This window comes from Bombyx mori, chromosome 11, assembly GCF_030269925.1.
Source record: "Bombyx mori chromosome 11, ASM3026992v2".
NCBI lineage: Eukaryota > Metazoa > Arthropoda > Insecta > Lepidoptera > Bombycidae > Bombyx > Bombyx mori.
The window spans coordinates 16,958,845-16,985,495 of record NC_085117.1 but is presented as its reverse complement, the minus strand read 5'-3'; the positions used below and the strand labels follow the sequence as shown (position 1 = coordinate 16,985,495).

Sequence of the window (26,651 nt, the reverse complement as noted above, 5' to 3'; positions counted from 1 at the left end):
AAACTTATCTTAATTAAGATATATATGTATATTCAAATTAAATAGAAATTATTTTAATATCATTTTATTTTTGATAAAGTTTGATCTCTAATAAACTCATCAACAATATCTTTCTTGAGCATGCCCACAGCTCTTCTATATACAACTGCTGAATTTGGAGCATTCCCATTCTCAATTTCAAAATTAATATAATCTGCCCAAATTTCTTTGTTGTCAGTCCCGTGATGATGCACAGCACACTCATAACATTTTCTAATTGCTTTCAAATTTAGCTTTTCTTGCGATTTTTCGATATTGATCATTATTTTATGAAGTTCAATTTGTGTTGGTGGTGTCCTAATAAAATCTTCATACAATTCCCTAGTAGCTTTCAGGCCATTATGTTCGTACATTTTCTGTAAAAGTTTTGGTTTAACAGCAAGAAGAATTGCATTGTCACAATTTTGAAACTTCTTGTATAGGGTTTTGATCTGAAAATACAATAAAATCATTAATGTTAATATAAGATTTTTACACAAACATGTACTCTTTTGATAGAAATACATGAAATGGCTATAAGACCCAGAAAAATTGTGGTCAAATTAATTTTATTTCTATTTATATATTATTATAACAGTTTTCTAGTTTTTTAAACAAAATTGTTGGTTAATATGTTAGGTATTTATTTAGTGTGAATTGAGTTTATGATAATACTAAGAAAATTTGCTTGCTTACCATAGGCCCTGATTCAATGTTATCTAATAGAATATTATACAACTGCAAGGCATCACCAGTATTCAAAGACTTTGTTGCATTTTGTAGTATTACTAAAAGTTGTTTCTCATCGTCTTTTTTATGAAGTAACAACTGTTCCCAGACACTCTTTAGTTTGGGATTTCTCTTTATTGCTGCATTTAAGATCTATAATGAAAAATTAACTTTTACTAAGAGTTTTCTTGATATTACTATGATAACTCTTAAAGTGGCTGCTGTAGAAATCACTATCTTTTAAAGCATATCCAGCAAAAAATTCTAAGAGGTACCCTCAACTGTGTGCTTTAAACAGTTGAGAGAGTGACCAACCTAATGATCACAGAATTATTAGTTAAATTAACAATAGCATTTTAAATGTATACCTCTAATAGTTCATCAGTAGTTGTCTCATTCTCCAGTTTCAACATTTCAATGCCAAACGCATACATGTCATTGCTGAGAAGACCATTGTCATGACCGTACATCCAAGCATGTTTTACAGCTTTGATTTTTTGTTGATCGGAACATATATCTTCACTCATACCAAGCAAATCATGGATGAAACGTGTGCATAAATTTTCGTCCATAAACTGTAAATAAATTTTATTTTATTATAAACTATCATCCTGCTATCCTCCAATATAAAAAGTAAAGACATTTTACTACATATAATTACTTACCAATTGCAGTGCTTCTTCGTAAATACCTATTACATAACCAACAACTTTAGGAAAATTATGTTCATCATCAGCAAATTCCTCTATTTCCTTCCAATGAAAACCCTAAAACATAATATATTAAATAAATTATATGTGCTTGGGTACACTATCTATTGTTATTCAAAAAGCAGAAGATATTCCAATGTAAATGAAGACAAAAAGTCTCAAAGGTCACCCTTATAAAAAAATATATCAACTGCAGACCATTAAGTTGACATCAAAAAGTTCAAAACAAGAATTATTAATTTATCAGAACTAATTTACTTCCAGTTCCTTCAATGCAAGATAAGGCCAAACTTCTTGGTTATTACGATTTGACCATATTTCAAGTTTTATATCGTCCACTAATCCACCGGTATATTCATACTTGGTACACAAGTCATACAATTTGAATAGAAACTTCACATTTTGGATATTCTTTGCTCCGTTTCTCCAGATTATATCAGCCTTCTTTTGCAGTTTCTCCTGTAACATCAAATAAAATTGAGTTGATCATTCACTCTTCTATCTTTTCAACTAAGCTATAGTTTCGAAAGGTTTTTCTATAGTTTCAAAGTTTTGACAAATGATAACGAAACAAAACATATATGGATATCATCCCAAGTGACAGAATAGTTTATCATTAAAAAAAAAAAGAAATATTCAAGAATGTGTTATGAAATAAAATCATAAGTCAAAATATATTTCTCAATTCGTTTGTACATATTATTTGCAGAAATCTAATTTTTTAATACTAAATAGGGTACATTTACTTAACTGTAGGCAGCAGGTTGGCTCTGCCCCTGGCATTACTGATGTCCATGGGCAATGTTAACTACTAGCCATCGGGTTAGCCATGTGCAAGAGTAATAAAAAAAGGGGGTTTTATTTGTACTTGTCCTCATCTCATATGTTGCTGGCTCCCATAACATAGAAGACATTCCTAGCTTCAAGTCATTGAATGTGAAATGTTAAATAGAGTACATACCTTTTCTTCGTCAGTCTCCGCCTTAAAGCACAAATCAATTAGCTCAATGTTGAACAATTCAAGGTACAATGGCTCAGCATCAGGGTTTCTTTGAATTCCCTTTAAAAGAAAGGCCTTTGCATTTTCTAGATTGTTCTGTTCTAAACTCTCCCATTTGCTCGCCATCAACCACATTTGAGGTTTATCACCATGTATCTGTAAATAGTAAAATGTTCCACTTTTAGATAAATACATTGTAAAAGGCAGTCATAAATGAAGTCTGTTTGCAGTATGTTAATTTCTACAGTAAACAGCCAAATTAGATGCAGTTTTTAGTAATATATTAAGTAGTGTTAAACTTTCTAATAATAAGGACAGTAAATAATAATGTTAATTTTAAACGCCCAGCAAAGCGGGCAAGTACGGCTAGTATATTTATACATCTATCATAAACTTGAAGAAAATTTTTCTACCAGTTGTCTAGTACAAGTCAAGTGCACATAATTACAAGTTTTATATTTTATAGTTACAAATTAAGAATGAAAGATTTTTATTATTTTCCTATACCTGCAACATTTGTCCGATGATACCTGAGATAGCCTGTTGAAACCCCACACCCTTACAGAATTTTATATACTCAAAATATATTTCAATTTCATTTTGGAACTTATAAATAAAGCGCTTGAAAAGTTGGTTCAAACGTTGAGCAATGGCATACTCCAAATCCTTTTTCTTCTCTGTTAGTTGTATTTTTTTTCTACGCGTTGTTATATCCTCAAGTAAGGCAAGTTCATAAGCGATGTATTGAACATAATCTTCTTTTTGTTTGACTCTCCTTTGTATGTGATATTCAAACTCTTTTCGTTTTTGGGATATTTCTCTGAAATTTTTGTAACGAATGTATTACATGCGCATAGGTACCGTTATTAATTACAAAATAACACGAGAATTTTGAAACGAGACCAATACTACCACTATAAAGACAACAAACAGGTAATTCATTTAATTTGGGAATTTTGTGTAACTTTAACAATTAAAATTAATTGCATTGTATGGTATGGAGAGTATTTCGAATACATTATGTTTCGGCATTCGTGCTATCATTTCAACGACTAATTGTGAAAACTACAAATATAGTGGAAACATACTTTATCTCTTCATCTGTATATAAGTTTGTTCTTCTCATTTGCTCCAACTCATTTATCATATTCTCAATACGTTGATTTACTTGTTCAGCCATTTTTATTTATATCTTTATATTACTTTTATTACACAAAAACACTTTCGTACAAAACGGTGGAATTAAAATTTTAACCTCTCCTCAAAGCAGCTCGGTTTGTTTGGAATTGGCGATTATTTAGAGGTTACCATAATTGTCACTTTGACATTACACAACATGAAGCAAAATAAATAATCTAAACATCCTATGATTCTGTGCTTCCCGCCTATCGCTTTTAGCGCGTTAGTTGGGAAATGTTCTCCTGACTATAAAAATTATTATTTAGTATCTTAAAAAGTTTTTAATCCACCAAGATTTTTTTTATATGACTGGTGGCTCAAAAGTCTTTCCTGTTTCACCAAGACACGCGACCCCCTGGCTCAGCCAGGATGATTTGGACTTGCTATCAGCTGCTGAAGAACGGACATATTTTTTTTACCTACTTAATCCTAGTAAGTTCAAGGGGTTATACTAACTTTAGCGAATGTACAGCGAGCTCACGGCCACCGCCTGAGAGACTCGCTCACCAGGTCTAGCCAATACAGTATAATATTTTATCTTTTCAATTATACTCTATGTTAGTCTATAATTGCAGCGCTCCGTATATAATCTACAAATATGCTGTCTTTAATATTTAAGAAGTCAAGTTTAACTCAAAGTCCATCCGGTGCTTTCAGAGTAATAGCTCACCTCACCGCAGGAGGTGACTGTCGGCATCTGGATCGTGTTGGACACGAGCATTTTAACTGTTTTAAAGAACAACTTAAAGCGCTAATGTACATTTAGAGACACCCTACCTAGAGTTTAACAAGTACCTACTCTAATGATAATGATTATTCTAAATATTCAGATCTGAGGCTTGGAAATGATCATCATCATTAGAGTAGGTACTTGTTAAACTCTAGGTAGTGTCTCTAAAGACGCACACGTGAGTTCACGTCTGAATGATGAGGTAGCCGTAATTTCAATGCAAATGAGAATCGCTCTTTTGAGCAGTGACACCTTTTTCGGTCTAGTGCAAGTCATGGTCCGAAAGCAATCTTACGACAGGAAAGCTACTCCACTTTAACCTCCGCAGCATATCATTCAGCTTCCAAATAGCTAATGTAATAAATATTTAATGATAATTATTATTACAGCAATAAAAAACGTTCCTTTCATTTATATATTCTTATTTTCAATTAAAACTCTTTAGCATTTCATGTACAGGGTGTTCAATTTTGTCAACGAGACGCGAGAAAAACAAACACCAATTTTCATGAAGTACTACAGGCTGTAGGTAAAAAATTACATTCCCTTTTTTATACAGTTTTATAAATAACATAAATATGAATATAACTTATCTGTCATCTGAACCTCACTGTTTTACACAAATAAATCCCATAAATACATGTAGACAAAGTAAATCGTCAATATTTACGATTGTTCATACAGCCTAAAATATACATATTTATGACTTATGAATGTATTAACGTAGCCTAAGAATGGCGACACCACATTTTCTTTTCCAATATCACTCAAATTCAAACACAATCGGAAGCGACAAAATAGTGTTATTTCACTACTTTAAGCTTTAAGTAGATTTAACGTTGGACCTACGAATTCATTCAATTTATTATTAACAATTAAATGTTCATTATCATATTTTGATACTTTATGGAGGTAGGCATAATTCGATTTAGTGTTATCTGTGGTAATTTTCGGCGGGTACCTGAACAATGATGGAGGATGCGTGGAATGTCTTGTTCCTAATTCTTTACGTTTAATGTGTAATGATGGCGTAGCATTATCAGCCGCTTGGTAACTGTTAGAGTGCACGTCTCAAACAAAGTCACTGAACTTTGCCTCCCGGATTCTTGCAAAAAGTCCATTGAAGTCTTAGTAAAGTCCTGTACACTTAAATAATACAGCTTCGCCAAAAAGCCGGATCATCTGTTTAAGGATGTTTATTCTTAAATGTTTAATACATTCATCGTTTTGAATTGTGTTAAAATATTTACAAAAAAAAAAACATTTTTTCTCAATGTCCTATAAAATGTTTTCTACAAAATAAAGATATGAATACCTCGGCTATTTTAGGTGGGCAAAGTTTCGTGTTATTCGAGCTTATTGGAGCAAAATCAACTTAAAATATGAAATAAATAGCTGGACCACATTTGTACAAATTCAAACAGGTTATTTTTTAATACATTTGATCGAGCAATAAAATCAACCCTCAAAATTAATATGGCCGTATTGAGAACAGTCTAAAGCAGTATCAGTTCAGATCTAGCAACACTGAATAGGACATTTCCGGTCATTTGACAGTCCTCTCTCACTGGGCTGTACACTAGCCTGCCTGCTAGCAATTAAAAAAAACACGCACATAGCACTGATACGTCATAGACAAGGAATTCGTAAAAAAACTTTAAAATCAGAACAGGTAAAGTCGATTTAAAGACGCATCATCACCTAGCCGTTAATTTGATTACTGTTCCATCGCAATGTTCTATGACACCCCTACCATTGAAACAACTGAGCCAGGTTTTAGAGAAAGACTTAAAACTGTCTCTCTCCTCCTCGCTCTTAGACACTGGGGTGACATTGATTTCTGGTAAACACCGTCCAAAGTTGACTGCTGGTAGCCACACTTGAAAATCTGAATCGGGCGAGTACTTGAATATGTCCGGGCACCCTTCTAAGTTGACTTGTGGCACGGGCGGCTGTCTTTGTAGCAGTTTCTTGAGTGTTATAAACGTTATGTTGTTTTTCCTTAGACTTATTGATTGTAGGTGTTTGGCTCTGCTCAGGCTTCTGCAAAAATTCATTGAAAATTATGGTCTAAAGCCGGCTCTGACACACATAAAACCAAGCTTAACAACTTGTATGAACAATTTTTTTTTTGAGTAGGGATTTTATACCTGTATAAACTTGATTGTTTTAACAGAGATAATATAATAACAGAGATAACCAACTATTTTCGATATTGATTAAAAAAAATTTAACTTATAACTGAAGCATCCATAAAAATAAAATAAAATATAAATATAGATTGTCAATTTTGCCCTAAAGTTAACGAAAGATTTTTTTATTTCTATTAGAATTTTGAGTCTCATCATATTTTATTTCTAACTAGCTGACCCGGCAGACTTCGTAGTGCCTCAATCGATAAATAAAAGACCTAAATTTTTGCATAAAATAAACTTAAAACAAACAAAAAGAATTCGTCCGACGGGAGACACATCAAAGGAAAAACAGAATTGTTATTTTTATTTACTTCCGAGCATTTTCATATTTATCTACCTTTTAAACCTCTTCTGGACTTCCACAAATAATTCAAGACCAAAATCAGCCAAATCGGTCCAGCCGTTCTCGAGCTTTAGCGAGACTAACGAACAGCAATTCATTTTTATATATATAGGTAGATAGATAAACACACGGTATCGATGATAAAATATTACCTGAATATCCTCATAAACTGTCCATCGACGAGTTTACAGTTCGATAAACCAAAGCGCCTCAACTTTAAATCTTTAGCAGAATCCAGAAAGCTGGCAACACATCCAACGGCACTCCCTTCCAATCCCACATTGTTCAACTCCAAATCAACTAACCGATTCGCGTTTAATGACGACAATACATACTCCACTGCATTTTGTTTCATATAATTATCGCTAATATCAATCGATTCCAGGCTATCGATATTAATCGATTTATTCATATCAATAATCGATTTTTCGGTTATTTTACAATTGTTCAATTTTAACGTTTTCAATCGCACATGCTGACACATTCTGATTATATTCCGGAATCCGTCATCAGAAATTGGATTGTTGCTAATTACAAATTCCTCTAACGATTGACACACCATTCTGGGCGATTTCTCGAACAAGTTCAGTATCAATTTCGTTCCTTCACTGGAGATATTGTTTTTGCTGATATCAATCAGCGTCAGGTGTTTCAATGTCGACACACAATCAACTAGATGTTTGACGCCGGCGTCTCCCAAATTGTTGTCCGACATTATGATGGCCGTGATGTGTGTTTGGTGGGTGATCGCTCTGAAGAGGGGTCGTGTTTGCGAGGAGGAGAGCGTCCGCGGACCGAGCGCCAGTCTGCGAGTCGTGAGACTCCGGCCGATTGCCTCTTGAATTTCCTTCGAGGGCGCTGTAAATAAAAAAATAATAATTAGAAATAGATATGCTTTAATAAAAACCGATTTCAAATAGAAAAAGAAAAAGAGATATTCCAAAACAAATTAATGTACACTAGAAAACAATAATCATCGAAATCGGTTGGCGTGATATTGAGCTATTGAGTTACATATTCATATATTTGTCGCGCACGTACTTAATGCAAATTTTAGACTTATATGGTTTTCTCATGGATACCATTATCAGAACTGGATTAAATGAAAAAAAAACCTATTTTTAAAACGCTTTATTAGCATTATTTCCACTCCATCATGTTAAAAAAAAACCATCCCATCATCAAAGTTTAGTACTATCGTCTGTTTTCGTTTTCGGAAGCGGTCTTCTAACACCCGGTATACTATAACTTCAAATTTTAAACATAAGGGTTCGACTTCTTCATTAGAAACTTACTTTACGTAATTCATACATGGATGAAGAGTATAACACAGTTGAAATTTTCACTTACACGTTCCCAAAGCATCACAGCACTCCAAGTATCGTTCTTCAGCTGGAGAAGCCTTCCAGTTGGTGATGCAGGTCTTCAGTTCGGGCGACGAGAGCACCAGGCTCAGGGGGTCGTCTTCGGAGAGAATCGCACCGTCTGACGTCATCAGGCTGAACACTGGACGCACGCCGGTCAGTCTGGACAATGCGAGAACAATGGTTACATAAAATCATTTGAATTATTAACGTGTCGAAAGGAACGTTAAAAATAAATACATAACAAAAAACATTTATTATGTGGTTTGTGCAATGTAATACGAAGACCTTCGACCGAGTGCATCGACGCTGTTATGTATAACAATAATGCATTGCACTATGATCATTTATTTCACTTTTCTTTCGAATGCGGATTCAATCGCGGATTCAAAACGTTATTTTACATTTCTGTGGGTATGATACCAAAATAAATATAATATATGTTAATTATTAATTACAAATAATTAAATAAATATAATATATGTTATTGTAGGCAGTGGCTTGGCTCTGCCCCTGGCATTGCTGAAGTCCATGGGCGAGGGTAACCACTCACCATCAAGTGGGCCGTATGCTCGTCTGCCTAAAAGGGCAAAAAAAAATTGGTTTCGGCCAGTTTTATTGTTAATTTAAAATAAAAATCAACTTACTTATAATATCTGGTCTTGACTTCCTCAACCAGCCAGCTTATCGTCAATCTGTTTATTGTGTCCAATTTCAAAGAGATCAGCAACACTTTGTCCTCTATGTGAACCTTCACGGCGGCCGGTGGTAGTATCTGCGTCTGTACCGGCCTCCCGTTCTTCGTCGATTTGACTATATTAATTGGCTGTATCACATTTACCGGTTGGACGATATTAGGATTAATATTTTGCATTATATTGAAGCCTTCATTGAAATTTTCGGCGGAAGAATGTCGGGAGATCGACTTGTTTCTAGCATGAAAAGAGTCTCTTCTAGTAAATTCGGTTTCACTTCCGCTGTTACTAGATTGGTCCTCGTCCAGTTTCCTCTGGAAGCCGGACTTCAGTAGCGTGCTCTGGCGCTTCCAGCGTTTCCTCATGTTCTCCCTGCTGTCGTTCGTCTTAAAATCTAATTCTCTTGTATTGTTCCTCGCGAATTTGGCGGGACTTGCTTCGGGTCGAATGTTCTCGTCTACCCGATCGTAATCCGAGATATAGTCTATATCGATGACGTCATCGATCCGTGACCTGTTTTGTTTCAAGGTATTTTCGATCAGAGGTTCTGGTATGCTATTGATACTGTCAACGCTTTCCTTGATTTGTTCGTACGAAGGTTTCTTCGAGACGATCGTGAGTGGGTCGCTGAGTTTTCTCTTTTTATTTTTATGAATACCCAAATCGTCTTCCAACCAATCATCGTCGACCTCTTCGGGGGCTAACAGAGCTGACTTAGGCTTCGTCTTTTTCGTATTAACTTCAGAATGGTCGTTGAGGTTTCTGTTTCTCAAAGCGGACATGGCATTCCTGTACTCTTTGACACCGGAAACCTCAATATTAACGTTTGATTTTTCGTCGGAATCGTTTGAATCGTCGGACGGGAACGCCAATTCTCTCCGGACGTTCTGAGACAGATCGATTTCGTCATCGCTGCCGTCATCAATGATATTTCTGCGTCTGAGCGCCGGTGAGTCTAAATTCCTCTTGGATTTTGACGTGCTTGGCGGAGCGATTTCGTCTTCATTTTTGACCGGAGTCACCGATTTGCACCTTAGGTCAGCGTTGGTTCTATCGCTTGAATTTTGGATTTTATTGCACACGTTATTGTACATGGTTTCTTCGTCTCTGGTGAGGATAGTGCCGGCCCGCCATTTCTGCAGTGCCCTTAAGGGCGTGTCCCCGAAGTCTGTCTTCAGTGAAGGTATCGCGCCCTTTTCTAGGAGTAGCTGTACGACTTCGAGATGACCATTACTGGCGGCGTCATACAGCGGGGTAATACCTGTCGAATGCTCATCATTTCTTATATCAGCGTAAATATAAGCTCACCGCACACTTAGATTCGGTGTGGATGGCGGAAGCAACACAAGCCATAAAGTACACAAGTTGACATTAGTAGGAAATCTTAATAGCATTCATATAACAACTATCCTACCTATGACATTGGAGAGCATAATTTCTTTGCGACAGAAATAGGCTGGTTGTTAGGGCACTGCGTATTAATTCACAGCACACCCTATCGCCAGTTAAGATAATCAATCGAGAGGAATCAGATAAATAAGAGAAAGATAGAGCATCAGTTCAATAAGGCTAAGATCAGACACTCGCTTCTTCTATTTAACCACCGGACGCAATATGATATGAGATTCTTTAGTACAAATAGAAATAACACAAATTTTTCTGTAACGTGTGCAACAAATTAAAGGACCTTTCATTAAAATGGTTACAAATAAATTCAGTGACTCACCATCACAGTTGGAGCCGCCCCGATCATTGACATTGGCTCCGTTGTGTATGAGCATGTTAGCTATTTCAAGGTGCCCATGAATGCAAGCCTCGTGTAGGGGTAGCCAGCCGGCATTGTCCCTGATATTGACCGGATGTCCTTTGGCTAGAAGCCGTTCCAACAGAAGTTTGTTTCCGGATATAGCAGCCTATTATGAACACAATAATGAATACACCGGGATAGTAATCATAAACCCACTTTCGCAAACGCTCGCCGGATAATCCGGAGGAGCTAGACATAGATAATACACATAAAGTAGTTATAGATAAGCAACTCAAGCACTCAACAAAAATGTTTACGGGCGTCGGCCACTAGATGGCTTCGCTTTGATTAGTTTCTCATGGCTCCTGTAGATGGCAGTAACATATTACCTATCCTTTATTTTATTTTTAATGTAGGATTTTGTAAATTTTCGGAAACTACAAATTGATAAAATTTAATCAATTTGTCTATAACAAATAAAGACTTGTATGATTTTTTTTGTTATTTTGTGTATTTAGTTATACAATAATCAAATACCTTAACTTTAACAACACAAGTTTAGGGGCATCCGCTACAAGATGTCGCTAGTTTCCATTCAAAAAATATTTGTCCTAAAGTATCGCAGTTTCAGGACCTTGGAGCTGACTCTTGAGGCCACCAGCGAATAGAAGAACCAAAAAAGCAATCTTATTGTGCGTCACTTGTCAAAATCAACATAGCCTTTATAGACAGTTTTGACGTCACGGGCAATACTGAGACAAGCGGCAGATAGTGTTTAATGGTTATCTATCCGATGCTCACTCAGCATAATTCAGGAGTAGCTGCCTTGCGGTAGGGCCCAAAAAACATCTTAAAGCCCGCGATCAGCTCCCAACATCTGGAGACCGCCAAGTCCCACATACCCCACATCCCCATAGGCGCGGACACCTTAGGAGCATCGGCCACCTGACCGAACAAAAAAGTATAGCGGCCTTCCGTCTCTCTAACTACTCTTCATACAACAGCAAGTACAGCGCCAGCCCGTCTAACAGTAAGCCGGCATAAAGTGAGACCCGGCGGTGCTTGCTAGAGCTGTACTGTTAAAGGTGAGACCTTAGAACTCATGTCTCAAGGTGGGTGGCGGCATTTACGTTGTTGATGTCTATGGACTCCACTGGTACGGTAACCACTTAATACCTGGTGGGCTGTGAGCTCATCTACCCTCCTAACCAATAAATTTAAATAAATAAGAAAAATAAGAAATAAGAAGATAACAAAAATCGATACTCACTACATGTAACTGTGTTTCGCCTTTCATATTTTTCTTTATAACATAGCCCTTCCCTCTCTTTCTTGTCTCGCGTTTCGTCTCTGTCACGTCTTCTTCATTTGTGTCAGACATATCTAGAAATGATATTAATATTTTTAATGCTGTTATGTAATTTTTTATATAAAATTTTTAATGAAACAGTCAAAACCTAGTTACGCCGAGACATTTTACTCCGTTTACAGATCATGGGATAAAGTCTGCCGAGAATAAATGCGGCACGGGCGCGGACTGTTTAAATATGCGGGCGGAATGTCATGAATGCATCCAGGGTGACTCCCAGGTACTTGAACTTCCTTTCCCTTTATAAACTCGACATTGGCAACATTGGCGTCACAAGGAGCCAATTGCCATACTTAAAAAATAATATTTTGATTGCCTGAGAACTGTCTTCAATGTCTGTCTTAAAACGTTTCTTTTCCCAAATCCGAATTCATGATTTTAAGCTAAACCTCAATTCACAAAATTGTTAATTTTTAAGTAAGCCGTACTACGTGTTTTGCTGATAATCTTAGCCCGCAGAATTTCTCGCCGGATCTTCTCAGTGGGTCGCGTTTTCGATCCGGTGGTAGATTCTGCGAAGCACGGCTCTTGCTAGGGCCAGTGTTAGCAACACACCTGATTTGAGTCCCGTGAGCTCACCTACACGTCAAGGAGAAGCTGAGATAGCCGCTCAAGGCTATCAGTATATGTAGAATAAAAAAAACTGATAATCTTAACGTAGCGCGAGATATTTTTTAAGGAATTTTATGACCTGGTAACTAAGACCTTTAAGTCGTCTTATTTTAATATTAATGAATTTTTTTTTATATGAAAAATGATATTATGAAATGAAATGAAGTTGATTAATATGAAACATAGCATGAAATGAAATGAGATGAGATGATACGGGATGAAATATAATCTCAGTAAAATGGTGGTCATTTACTGAGATTTTTTTTCAGTGGACTTTTTGGAGGATCCCGAGAAGTTACGTTCAGCGACTTTGTTTTATTTTCCCACATTTGAGCACTTTCACACAGATACTAAACAGTTAATAAACCACCGTTATTACACAGTTAAACCTGAAGAAATACTAAATAGACAAAAATAAAACAAACCACACAACTTCACTCCTCGCGTTCCCGCCAAAAAGTCCGTATCGCGAGAGGGATTAATTAAAAACAGAATAAAAGGCATTTCATAAATTTACCTGTAAGATCATCGAGGCATATATCATCACCGATATGAGTCGTGTCATCGTCCCCCCCACCCGCTGAACTTTGATCATCTTCGGAATGCTCCACGTTGTCAAAATTATCACAGCCTAATGTTCTTAGTTCATATTTGGTCTCTTCCGTTTTATCAATCTCAAAATATGCCTCTTGGTATTTTAGAAGATTTCTTAATATTCTGATTTCATATTTCCTTTTATTCCAAGCTTGTGCCTGAAATTTTGATTATCTATGTTTAAATAGGCAAAAATAAAGACATTTGAGTATCAATTTTACGTGTTCGTCAACTGATTTTAGTTTAGCATCTATTGACGAACTTTTGTTTAATACGAGAAGCTTCTTTTTCAATAACAAAGCAAAAGAAGAAATGTAATACCTAAAATGTATCTATTATAAATTTAGTCAGTGATGGTAGTCAAATTCCTGTTTTTTTGAGCCCACGATCGTCCAATCATAGACATAGGCCTTCCCCACGGTTCGCCATAACAACTGTCACTGCGCAGCCTGCATCCAACACCTGAAGTCAGCGTCGGAAGGGTACTTTGATGAGGCTATGCGTCATGATAATCGCCTCATCGTTGCCGCCGTTGACTATTCCCCGAACCCTGATCTCGCCAGTAACCGTCGACGCCCTAGACACGTCCTTACAGATCCATCAGATCCAATAACCCTTGCATCCAGCGGATTCCCGCGACCTTTTTCCCGCAGGTCAGCGGTCCATTTTTTTAAGAATATTGTGCCAATAATATTAGTATAAATAGTTTGACCATCGTCTTAAGATATGCCTAAGTTGACTGAAAATAGACGGAAGGGTTTTATTCATTCAGTCCTAGTACAAAGCGCAACAAAGGCAAATACACTGATCAATCAAATTTGAAAAAAATTTGATTTTTCTTTACAAATATTCCTTATCTATAAGTGCATGTTACATTATTGTAGATGGATGTACTCACAGCTTTCCGAGCATTTAAACATGCCTCTTCTACTTGTTCATAAGGCCTCTTAGCCAGATACAATGTCTCCGCAATGTTGTAGAGTGTAGTGTATGCTTCTTTCGGGACATCCTTTATAAGTTCGTATTCTTTCTCGTAATAATCTAAGGCTTCACTATACAAACCCATGTCTTTGTATGTTTGATACAAGCTGAAAAAGAAAATTGTATTAAATAAATTTGGGCTGTGTGGTGGCCAAGGGTACCATGAGCTCATCTCTTCCCGTGGGTATCTTAAAGGCGACTAAGTAGAAGATAGGAAATATGGTTGTTAGAGGCTAGTAAGAGAGTTTTAACTATGAATGTGGAACGTTTTAGAGGAAGATGTCGACCTAAGAAGAAATGGATGGATTGCGTGGAAGGTGATATGTGTAAGAGGGTAGTGGGCAAAGAAGTGGTATATGATAGAGGAGTATGGAAGGAAATAAATTTTAATAAATTTGAATTAAAAATAGTGTAAGAAAAAGTCATTTTATTGTAAAAAAAAAGCGTGGGGTTTTATGAACAGACAGTAGAAGGGTTATTTTGATAATATCCTGAAAAGCACCCCACGTTTTTTTACAATAAAATAGCTTTTTTTTACTCTATTTTTAATTCAAATTTATTTTCTATTTTTTAGTTGGATTTTCTATAAAAGCGTATTTTGTTAGTGTTTTTAAACTATTCTTTATTTTTATTTTTTTAGTTGAATTTTCAAATATTTTTTTTCAGTTTTTTTTTTATTATTGGATTGTCATCGGTCTTTGATAAGTATACCAAATTTCGAGTTAATCGGACGTTTTGAAGGGGGTCAAAATCATGTTCAAAGATTCCGTTACATACATACATCTGAAGCTAATAAAAGCGTATATAACGAATTATTAAAATAATCCCAGTTTAAGGTGTATGTTATAATTAAGTTTAACGATGTAAAATATATTTCATTGGTGCTATATCGACTGACAGCTTTCTGAAAAACTATGTGGTTGCCCGGCGACGTCTCTGTCGCTCCGCCCGCATGCATTCCCCTTCAAGACTAGTAAAGTAAATAGGGATGTGTGATGTGTGCGTTATACACTCCCCCTTTTGATCAGGTGAGGACCTATCACCTGGTCAAACAACACAAATAACGCGGACTGACACCTAAGCAATAACTTTACGCGGGCGACCTCTACCACGTTTAGGTACGACCGGCTCAGGACATTCACCCTCTCTAGCATGATAACGCCTTAAATCCGATACGTGGTACTTACCAAAAACCTCACCGGATCTATGAGCCAAAAGGTAAGTAGTAGGACTCACCTTTCTAGAGATGACGTAAGGTCCATCCCGTTTCGGGTTGAACTTGGAGGTAACACCCTTCGCAGCGTTACTAAGAACATGGGTCTTCATTAACACCAAGTCACCTTCTAAATATTCTTCGGGAGAGGAACGACCTTGATCAGCATATGCCTTGCGAGAGTCCTGATGACGTTCAAGGTTCTCCATTGCTGTCGAGATGGTATCGGCAAGCTTGAGCAAGTACGGTGTAATCTGGGGTACAAAATTTTCAGATGCAACGACCGCTCTTAGGTCCGCCTGGACCGTCAAAGGGGACCGCAACTCACGACCGAAAGTCAGGTAAGCAGGGGTATGCTCAGTAGACCTAGTGAGAGAACTATTAAACGCAAATCGTACGAACGGCAATACCTCTGGCCAGTTTTGGTGACGACCCTCAACCAATATGGCGATGTGAGCTTTCAGGTCCCGATTCTTTCGTTCAACTGGATTCGCCTCCGGGTGATAAAGAGGGACTATGCTTTGCTTTACACCTAGAACAAACATAGCCTTCTGCATGACATCAGCTACAAACTGCACTCCGTTGTCAGAAATCAAGCGCCGAGGTAGACCAAATCTCATAAATACCTCATTGACCAGCGTCTTGGCACAGATCTCTGCTGTAGCTTCCGTGAGAGCGAAGACTTCTACCCACTTACTGGCAGTGTCCTCTACAATAAGGATCCACCTTTCACCTTGCGGTCCTCTAGGCAAAGGACCAAAGAGGTCAATCGCAAGAGTTTCAAACCTCTGAGCGGGAACAGGAGTCTGTAACAGTCCAACTGGCTTAAGGTTTGATGGCTTGTACCGCTGACATTCAACACAAGTCTTAAGATATTGAGTTACAAACCGTCTCATACCAGGGAAATAGAACCTTTGCGAGATACGGTGCAATGTTCTATCGATACCACTATGAGCGGCAGTAGGCGAGTCATGGCACTCGAACATGACTTTACTCCGCAGACTTTCTGGTATGACGAGTTGAGGCTCTTCGGAATCAGTATCAGGCACATACCTATACAAAACCGCTTGATTCAAAAGATAACCTCTCTCAGTCCAGCGATTAACAGCAAGTTCATCCTTACCTTCGAGGTCCTGGATAATCTTGGCAACCTCTGCATCAGCCAACTGAGCTTCCCGGGTCGAAGTCGCATCCCAGTGTGGTACGTCTATGACAACCGGGCAAATGTCGCATGCCGGTGTTCCCCCATCACTGGTCGCGGGTCGACTAAGAGTATCGGCTAATACATTGGCCTTACCTGGGGTATACTCGATACGCAGATCAAAAGCCTGCAGCTTCATTGCCCAGCGAACCAACCTACCGCTTGGTGACTTCAAGGAAAACAGCCACTTCAGAGGTTGGTGGTCAGTCATCACACGGACTGGATGACCATCAATGTAACCACGGAATCGCTCGACAGCCCAAACTACCGCGAGAGCCTCTCTCTCAGTAGTAGAATAATTTTGCTCGGCTGTGGTAAGCAAACGACTAGCATACTCTATTGGATGCTCATCATGGGGCGACTCCCCCTGCAGTAGAGCAGCACCCAAAGCATAGTTACTAGAGTCTGTCCTCAGTAAAAACGGCTTAGTGTAATCCGCTTGTACTAAAATAGGAGACGTGGTCAACAACTTCTTAAGAGATTCAAACGCCTTACTTTGCTCCAAACTCCATTCCCAAACATACGATTTCTTAGTCAAGCGTGTGAGTGGTTCAGCTACCTTTGCAAAGTCCGGTATAAATTTGCGAAACCAGGAACATGTTTGAAGAAAAGTGCGTAAGTGCTGAAGACACTTAGGCTCCTTCATATCTAATACCGCGCGTACCTTGTCTTCATCCGGAGATATACCCTCCTGAGAGATTACGTGACCCAAATACTTGACCTTTTCTCTAGCAAAGACGCACTTGTCTCGATTAGCTCGAAGCTTAAACAAGCGGAGACGGTCGAATACTGCACGGAGATCTGAAAGGTGGCGTTGGTATGAATCTGAGATTACCAATATATCATCAAAATAGGCTAATACGGTAACGTCCTTAAGCGAGGATCCCGATCGAAATCTATCTATAAGTCTCTGGAACGTAGCTGGCGCATTCTTTAGTCCAAATGGCATACGCTTGAAACGATACATACCGAACGGTGTGACAAAGGCCGTTTTATCCTGATCCTTGATACTGCACTGCCAGTAACCACTTCGAAGGTCACAGGAACTCATCACGCAGCCTTTTTTAGTTGACTGCAGCAGCTCGTCAATGCGTGGCATAGGATACGCATCACCCTTTGTGACAGCATTAAGCCGACGATAGTCTACACAAAACCTATACCCACCATTAGCCTTTGGTACCAGAACGGTTGGTGCAGACCAGGCAGACTCGCACTCTTCGATGATTCCGTCTTTTAACATCTGATCGAGTTCTGCGCGAATAATCTCCTTCTTCGCGGGCGTAACTCGGTAGGGTGGTACAGCAATAGGGGCGTGGTCACCCGTATCGATATGATGTTCAGCAAAGGGCGTTGGCTCTCCGACTTTGTCAAAAATATCAGAATACTCACCAAGAAGATTTTCTAAGCTGGAGCGTTCCTCTTGTGTCAACAAAGTGCCCTCATCCTGCCTCAATAGGTTGACAGAGGCGCACTGAACCATCCCGCGTGTACTTTCTGTTAGCAGAGGGTGAATGACCCGAGGTCGATCAGCTGTCCACCATGTCATAGTAGAAAAATTCAAGACCAGCTCAAATTTTGTAATAAAATCGATGCCTAAGAGTGTCTCGTTATTTGACGCGTTAGGGAATACAACAAATTCTACAGGTATACACCTAGACATACAATTTACATTTACACACGTTAACTTAACAATATCAGTACGTATGCTACCATCAGCAAGCTTCACTGACATTTCTTGTGAATTAAATTTAATACCTAAACGTAACAAAAGTGAGTACAAGGTTGAACCCGCGATACTACGCCGAGCGGCAGTATCAATAAGCGCTGTACCGGGATACCCACAAATCTCGATATTTAAAATAGGTCTACCCTGAGCAACAATAACATTAGTATCATTACATTGAACATTACAAATGGTATCAAGTGAATGGAATACATTATGTTGTGATTGTGACGTATTTGGATAAATAACATCGCATGTCGAAACACTTTCTTTACATTTTGGACAATTTGCTCGATTATAACCCTTTTCACCACAACCATAGCAAAACAAGCTAGACTTATTACTATCATTTGACTTTCTAGAGTTCTTAGGACACGAATCACATGTATGACCACGACACTTACAATAAACACAAAACTTTTTATAATTTATCTCACTTTTCACTTTAACCGCGGAATTATTTTTATCGGCACTGATTGGAGTCGAAGACGACGATGAACGCTGCGGAGACTGCACCCATGACCGCTGAGCTAACGCGGTACTCTGTGGCAGTAATCCAGGATGCGCCGGAGACGCAGGCCCGATGCTTCCCGCTAAAGTCGCACCATCCGATGTGACGACGCGTGAACTTCGCGAGCCGGCCGCCGGATAGCATGTCGATTGCACACACGACGACGTTGACTTTATGCTCATAGTAGCATTTTCCATGAGCGATTCTTCAATAGCTCGCGCTTTATCTATCAGGGATTCAATACTGGACACCGCATCTCGTGACAAACGTTTTCGAATACGCCTATCCAATAAGCCGTATATCATGTCCAACTTCACTTGTTCGGGTAATACGTATGGTAATGTCGACATCATAGCCCTTATTTTAATAATAAACGAATCCGCGAGCTCTTCGTTTTGCTCGACAGCGAATATGTTACGGAAAATCTTGTAGGCTGGACGTGGAATACCATACATACATCGTAGTCTCTTGACGGCTTCGGGCCACGAAGACACTTCGGTCCGGACCCCTCGCCACCATACTGCAGCTTCACCGTGCAGCAGCATAGGCAGTCCTCGCAATGCAAGATCATCACTGATCGACGCACACTCTTTAAAAATCTCCACTGAGTCGATGAATGCTTCTATAACTTCAGGGTCACGGCTCTGACCATCGAAGCGCGACGTACACTTAGCCATGTTGCCGGACTTACTGGTTAAAGACGTGGGTGTCGGTGAGGATGCTATCGCAGCGTCGGAAACTTCAGGGGGTGCACCTGAGCTACCTCTCGCGTACGATGTCATGAGGGATTCGACGAGTTGCCGATTCACTTCCGCCTGAGTTTTTGCGAAGGCGGCAAGGAATGAGGTCAACTGGTCCCCAGACATAAGTACTGGCGAAGGTCTTGCGGCTTCATCTTCCGAGCTGGACTGATTATCACTCACAGCACCTGCACGTACTTTGCGTGGCGGCATCTTCTAGAACATTCTTTCTAGCACACACAATGAACTATGATTTTAATAACTTCGGTACGAAATCCAGTTTAAGCTGGGTTCGCGGCCACTAGTTGGGACGCCACTTATAACGAATTATTAAAATAATCCCAGTTTAAGGTGTATTTTATAATTAAGTTTAACGATGTAAAATATATTTCATTGGTGCTATATCGACTGACAGCTTTCTGAAAAACTATGTGGTTGCCCGGCGACGTCTCTGTCGCTCCGCCCGCATGCATTCCCCTTCAAGACTAGTAAAGTAAATAGGGATGTGTGATGTGTGCGTTATACGTATTAAAAACATGTTGCACTGACCCCAGGTGACTGGGAGAAGGGCAGAAGAATGGTGACTATTCTGTTTACTGGAAGCGAGTGGCGACTACGATACGCAACCCTGTCCATCCACAGCTACGACTACCCTGCCAAGAGTATGAAAAGAAAAAAGAAAAAGAAGTTCTGTTCACCTACTTACCTAACATAAATGGGTATTAAAGTCTTTCCACAATCTCCAGCTAGTTCAGCGTGTTCCAACATCTTCAGATAATACTCTACGGCCCCGGGATAATTCCGAATGTGACAAGCTCCATCTCCAAGCTTCTCATAAAGTTTCTTGAAGGTCGCGTGGTCTGATGGGTTCGTTGAGATTAAGAGATCTTCTGTATAGCACATTGCCGCCACTATACAAAATAACATAAATAAAGCAAATTAGTGTCACTGTCTAAATTCTTTATTCATGGCTTTTCACATTGCAGGTCTGGGTATAATGAAACTTTATATAACATTTTCTTAGTGTGAGATTAATTAAGCAGTGCATTTCTGTTCACAAACTATGTATCATAAATATCTGATGACACCTGTATTTTCAGATAATATAAGATTAAATTTTTATCTCACCAACTCTCAAATTTGTTTCAATATTATCCCTTTCTTCTTCATCAGGGGTCTTCAACTTCCATGCTTTGAGGAGCACTTGTTTGGCACTCTGATAGTCTGAGATTTTGCACAGTATGTCTGCTTTTGATGATAGTGTTTCACACGTCTTCAGAACCTTTATAATGGTAAAAATAGTTTTGAAGAAATTGATTTTTTTTTTCAGAATCAGACTTTGTTCTTATATCCAAATAGATTGATTATCCAAAAAAAATATAGCGACACTGTTATGTTTGTATGCAACATTGATTGCATTTTGAAATTAGATATTTTTAACATACCATAGGTACTACATAGTTGGTACTACATACAACGCGGGACCTCATACAATGCGAGACCTACTACAACGCGGGACCTCACACAACCCGAGATCTCATACAACACGGGACCTCATACAACGCGGGACCTCATACAACGCGGGACCTCATACAACGCGGGACCTCATACAACGCGGGACCTCATACAACGCGGGACCTCATACAACGCGGGACCTCATACAACGCGGGACCTCATACAACGCGGGACCTCATACAACGCGAGACATCATACAACGACCTCTATAACTATAACTCAAATATATCATAACTCAAATAACTTTTTATGTTTTCGACTGTGTAGTTGACTGTGACACCCACACACCCTCTCACACTGACTCACAGAGGGTGCAATTAATATATTTTTTGTTAATTGTTATATTTTTAATTTGAAGCTCACATATTGTCACTTTTATGCAATCCATGAATTTTAGTTTAATTTTTGTCTATTTTTGTGTATTTGAAGTAAAGCTGTTGTATTATTTGTACGAGGAGCACTGCTGCTTGTTTTATCACCTAGTTCAAGCACAGATGCAAATTATGATTGTGTTTCTACTTCTATGTTAATAATAAATAAATAAAATTAAATTAAATAAAAAAAAATTAAATAAAAAAAATTACTTGTAGCTATTATAGTTTCCAATATTAAGCACAGTTGCAATTATCAAATGAAATTGTGTTTTCAAATAAGCTGTTGAAACTATATAAAGTGGGTAGACAGATTTGTCTGCACCAAATGATGAGCCTTGCAGGAATTCTGAATTATTGTTCCAAATGATAAGAATAAATTTTTTTGATAAGAAGCCATTAAATTATAATATCACTGGTGGTAGGACCTCTTGGGAGTCCACACGGGTAGGTACCACCACCCTGCCTATTTCTGCCGTGAAGCAGTAATGCGTTTCGGTTCGAAGGGTGGGGTAGCCGTTGTAACTATACTGAGACTTTAGAACTTATATCTCGAGGTGAGTGGCGCATTTACGTTTGTAGATGTCTATGGGCTCCAGTAACCACTTAACACCAGGTGGGCTGTGAGCTCGTCCATCCATCTAAGCCATAAAAAAATAAAAATAAAATAATATGTAACTATATAGGGTACAAATGGTCAGTTGCTGATAATTTATGACTGTGTTATATGGTCAGGGTTACAATATGTACAACTACATACATTTACATATGTCCAGATATTTACCTTATTCTCCAGTCTACTTGCTATTTCAAGGGCTTTATTCAAGCAACTTAAAGCTTTTGCATAATCCTTCTTTTTATTGCTATGTAGCAATGCTTCAGTCATATAACAATTATGCAATACTTCATACAAGTCCTGATTAGAACATATTGAGATTGCTTTATGTATACAATCTGTTGCTTTTTCAAGAAAACCAAGGTGTTCTTGGACCACACCAATATTCAGGAGTAATCGGGCTCTCATGTCCATTAACTCATGTTTATTTATTTTTCCATTTAGACTGAAATTATGTATGTATATTGTTTAATTCAATGACGGAAACTTATTAATAAGTAATTAATTACATAGTTGAATTTATTTTATTGCCAGGACAACCCTAAGGCACATCTGAGTGTGAGTGGAATCTGAGTCCTGATGCCATAAACAAGGGTATTCGAACAGTAATCTTCTAAGCACTAAACTTCATATAGCTTCATGTAGCTGCTACCAACTAGTATAATTTGGTGATATAATAATTTTATAATATACCAATTAGCCATATTGGCTGTTAGAAAAAAAAAATTCATACTTTTCACACAACACTAAGCTTTTCATGAAAGCTTTTTCTGCTGCATTCAGAGATGTCTTTGCCTCAACTTCATCAATTGTGCTTTGTCCTTGTAGCAGATATATCCTGCCTAATGTTGCCATAGCTCTTTGTTCTTCCACTAAATTCTTTAATTCTTTAGCTACAGCTGTAAAATAAAACAGATAATTTTTTCCTCAATATCCTAATTACTTTTTATAATTTTTTTCAACAGTTAAATGTTTTATTTATCTTTTTGGCATTAGTGCCCGGACAAGCTTACAGATCTACAAAATCTCTGACTTAAAGGGGCAAAGAGCTCAATATTAATTAAATTAATCCACACATACTTCTTGTTTTAGATTTAAGTCCATATTTTGTGTACAGAAAATAAAGCATATAAAGTTGGCAGTCAACAACATACTCATGGTTTATTTATTTACATTTATAGTAAACAAGCCATGGCCTTCTTAAGGCTAAGTCATTACTAGTTCTCTTGGACAATTTAAAAATGCCTGATCATCCAAGGCTGGCTCATGACCACTTCTCAGCTAATTGTCCATTATAGTTTTTTTAAAATGACATATAAATGTCCACAATCACCAGCGCCTATTCCGAATTTAAAGGGTAGTTCCAAAACACTCGGTACACAAGCGAAAGTTGTATTTAACTAGTTCACATTTTTTATTTAATCTCTACATACATCTAACTTAATGAAAATAATTACAACATATGTATGTGCCTCTCTAGATCACACAAAAAATTAAGTGGGCATATGGAATTTTGTAAATAAACTATTTCACGTTATTCACTTTTAAGAGATTGTTATACTTTGGTATTAATAGGGAATGTTGGTAAACTGGGATTTCATAGCGAACAATATGGGGAAATAATTTAGATGACTATTACGAATGTGATAGGGTTTGTTTGAAACAAATAAGTAGATTAAGTAAGTACGAGATTAAGTAGATCAAAAACTACATTTTGAATGAAAACATTACGAAGGCTCACCCAAATGTCTCTCTTCGTATTTCAGGGCTTTATCAAATTCAGCCATTAACATGTACATCTCGCCGATCATCCTGCTGCAAGTTCCCCATTCCATACGGAGACCCAACTCTTTGCATACCGAGGCTTCAATTTTATACTCGTCGAGAGCGTCATTGTACCGATTATTTTTGTAATAAAACGTAGCTAAATCATTACAAGCTTCTGCTAAGGCTCTTCTGTTACTTCCGTTTAGAGCTTTCTTTTTTTTACGCAAAAGTTCTAAAAGATACAAAAGTTATTTTAGTAACCTGAAACTTCTTGAGGAAATGCAAAAAAGACAATTAGGAAGAACTAACTTTCTTCTTCCATATTCATTTAACAAATAACGATTGTTAACTTATTTTGCATGTTAGAACTTGTGTTTGTTTATATTTTTGATTAACTCAACAAGACTACCAAAATTCATTTAGCGCCCAAAAGTTGTTTCTGTTTAGAAAAGTACAAATAATATATGGCACGTTTGTTTTCGTTGTCATTGTCAGTGCCACCTGTCACGTCTGTCAGCGACTACCGTAGGTCACTGTAGTAGTCTATGCCGTAGGTACATTGAATTTAAAATGGACTTTTTGGCGGGAGCGTGAGGAGTGAAGTTGTGTGATTTGTGTTATTTTGTCTATTTTGTGTTTCATCGGGTTTAAATGTGTAATAATGGTGGTTTATTCACCGTTTAATACCTGTGAAAGTGCACAAATGGGAGAAAATGAAACAAAGCCGCTGGACGTAACTTCTCGGGATCCTTCAAAAAATCCACTGAAAAAATCTTAGTAAATGACCACCATTTTACTGAGATTATATTTCATCTCATATCATCTCATTTAATTTCATCCCAGTTGATTAATGTCTCAAATTAATCATTTTCATTTCATTTCACTCCATAATATCATTTTTCATAAAATTAAGAATATAGATTAAAATAAGACGTGACTTAAAGGTCTCAGTTACCAGGTCATAAAATCTCTTAAAAAAAATAAATTTAAAATGGACTTTTTGGCGGGAGCGTGAGGAGTGAAGTTGTGTGATTTGTGTTATTTTGTCTATTTTGTGTTTCATCGGGTTTAAATGTGTAATAATGGTGGTTTATTCACCGTTTAATACCTGTGAAAGTGCACAAATGGGAGAAAATGAAACAAAGCCGCTGGACGTAACTTCTCGGGATCCTCCAAAAAATCCACTGAAAAAATCTTAGTAAATGACCACCATTTTACTGAGATTATATTTCATCCCATATCATCTCATTTAATTTCATCCCAGTTAATTAATGTCTCAAATTAATCATATTCATTTCATTTCACTCCATATTATCATTTTTCATAAAAATATGAATATAAATTAAAATAAGACATGACTTAAAAAAGTCTCAATTACCAGGTCATAAAATCCCTTAAAAAAAATGAATTTAGAATGGATTTAGAGATGGGATAGGCGGCTTAATAAATCGAACATTTGTAATGTATTGCTTACTGTTTAACCAGGCATAAGAAAGACTTTTTCAAATAAATAAAAAATGTGTGCCGTCACGGGACGCCTGGCAGATCTGAAACATCGACATTATTTTGTAAAAGTAATAAGCAGAAAATAACAGATTGTGATAGGAACTAAATATGCCTTAATGATAAAATAAAATATTACGAAAAAATAATTTGTTTTCAAGTACAACACAGGTTATGTGTACTGTAGTAAACAACACTGTATACACTACGGAGTATACACTATAGGTATCCGAGCTCAGTGTAGCGAGAGAGATGGCTTAACGCTGGATCGAGTGGGAGAGAATCGCACAGTCGATTGCGCATGGCGACGCGTCGTCATGGCATGCGTCGCCACGCCAGAAATCGGTTTTACGTGTGGCTATAGATGTTTCACATCAAAAGTAAACGTATTAAATACACTCTTTTGATTATTATCACCACTAAAACATGAATAACGGTGCATTATCCTAAAAAGTCTACTAAAGTTTAGTGTGTTTGTTGTTTTGCGTACTTATTCGCTAGTAACTTATGGGGCTAGTCTCACGTGCCGAGTTCAACCTTAGTAAAATTTTGATCATTTCATAGCGTTTTTGCCCAAAAGACGTGGCTTTACTCATATAAAAAGGATTATTTGACTATATGGGTTACAAATAAATTTATCTATACTTTATTTTTACTGAGTACTTTATTTTTAAGAGTAGAATACATGTACATTCGTCATCCACATCACATCTGACTATAGTTTTTTTAGGATTGTAGGATTACTGGTGGCTCAGAGGCCTTCCCAATTTCACCAGGATAGGTGGGCGAGCAAGGGCTCAGCCAGAGGGGTGGGATTTGTTAACAGCTGCCAAAGCACCTCCAAAGGAGAACTGGCCACAGAGCAGCTGCTTCGCGAATGAATCTACTACTGGATCGGATCGCGACACGCTGAGAAGATCCGGCGAGAAACTCATATTAAGTTGCACGTCGAACTCTTTGCCGAGTTCGACGAGTACCTAGTGTTAGAGCTGAAGGCGTCTAATGCAAAGGTTATTGGATCTGATGGATCCGTCAGGACGTGTCTAGGGCGTCGGCGGTGACTGGCTCCTGCGTGATCAGGAGTCAGGAAGTAGTCAGCGGCGGCAACGATTAGGCGATAATTATGACGCAGTCTGTTTATAGTCACGACTGGTTGCATGAGGAGTTAACGTTAAAGTTAAAAAAAAATCAATAATTTATTTCAAATTAAATGTTTTTTTAAAGT

The 26,651-nt window shown here is 37.8% G+C and overlaps 2 protein-coding genes across 2 annotated transcripts; both read right to left on the bottom strand.

Moving 5' to 3' along the window:
* Positions 1-48: 48 nt before the first annotated feature.
* On the bottom strand, positions 49-3,775 carry LOC101739847 (U3 small nucleolar RNA-associated protein 6 homolog). Its single transcript, XM_004932854.4, has 8 exons — positions 3,546-3,775; positions 2,965-3,277; positions 2,419-2,613; positions 1,716-1,916; positions 1,413-1,514; positions 1,116-1,322; positions 715-900; positions 49-470 (listed from the first exon to the last, which is right to left on the bottom strand). The coding sequence occupies exons 1-8, from the start codon at positions 3,635-3,637 to the stop codon at positions 60-62; spliced, it is 1,707 nt and encodes a 568-aa protein (XP_004932911.2). The 5' UTR covers positions 3,638-3,775; the 3' UTR covers positions 49-59.
* Positions 3,776-4,771: 996 nt separating this feature from the next.
* On the bottom strand, positions 4,772-24,425 carry LOC119629141 (tonsoku-like protein). The gene is made up of 14 exons (XM_038014058.2): positions 24,233-24,425; positions 23,898-24,155; positions 22,890-23,055; positions 22,325-22,601; positions 20,783-20,936; positions 20,361-20,565; positions 14,184-14,373; positions 13,209-13,443; positions 11,981-12,093; positions 10,690-10,876; positions 8,916-10,224; positions 8,255-8,430; positions 7,057-7,762; positions 4,772-6,409 (listed from the first exon to the last, which is right to left on the bottom strand). The coding sequence occupies exons 1-14, from the start codon at positions 24,249-24,251 to the stop codon at positions 6,064-6,066; spliced, it is 4,341 nt and encodes a 1,446-aa protein (XP_037869986.1). The 5' UTR covers positions 24,252-24,425; the 3' UTR covers positions 4,772-6,063.
* Positions 24,426-26,651: the final 2,226 nt, after the last annotated feature.

Bases quoted from the DNA above. Each gene is read 5' to 3' on its own strand.
- LOC101739847 (XM_004932854.4), bottom strand. From the start codon at position 3,637: ATGGCTGAACAAGTAAATCAACGTATTGAGAATATGATAAATGAGTTG. The intron at 3,278-3,545 runs GTATGTTTCCAC...CAAAAATTTCAG, and splicing joins TATACAGATGAAGAGATAAA to AGAAATATCCCAAAAACGAA. The intron at 901-1,115 runs GTATACATTTAA...TTTTCATTATAG, and splicing joins CTACTGATGAACTATTAGAG to ATCTTAAATGCAGCAATAAA.
- LOC119629141 (XM_038014058.2), bottom strand. The intron at 14,374-20,360 runs GTAAGTAGGTGA...TTTCTTTTTCAG, and splicing joins TTAATACCCATTTATGTTAG to CTTGTATCAAACATACAAAG. The intron at 10,225-10,689 runs GTGAGTCACTGA...AGCATTCGACAG, and splicing joins GGGCGGCTCCAACTGTGATG to GTATTACCCCGCTGTATGAC.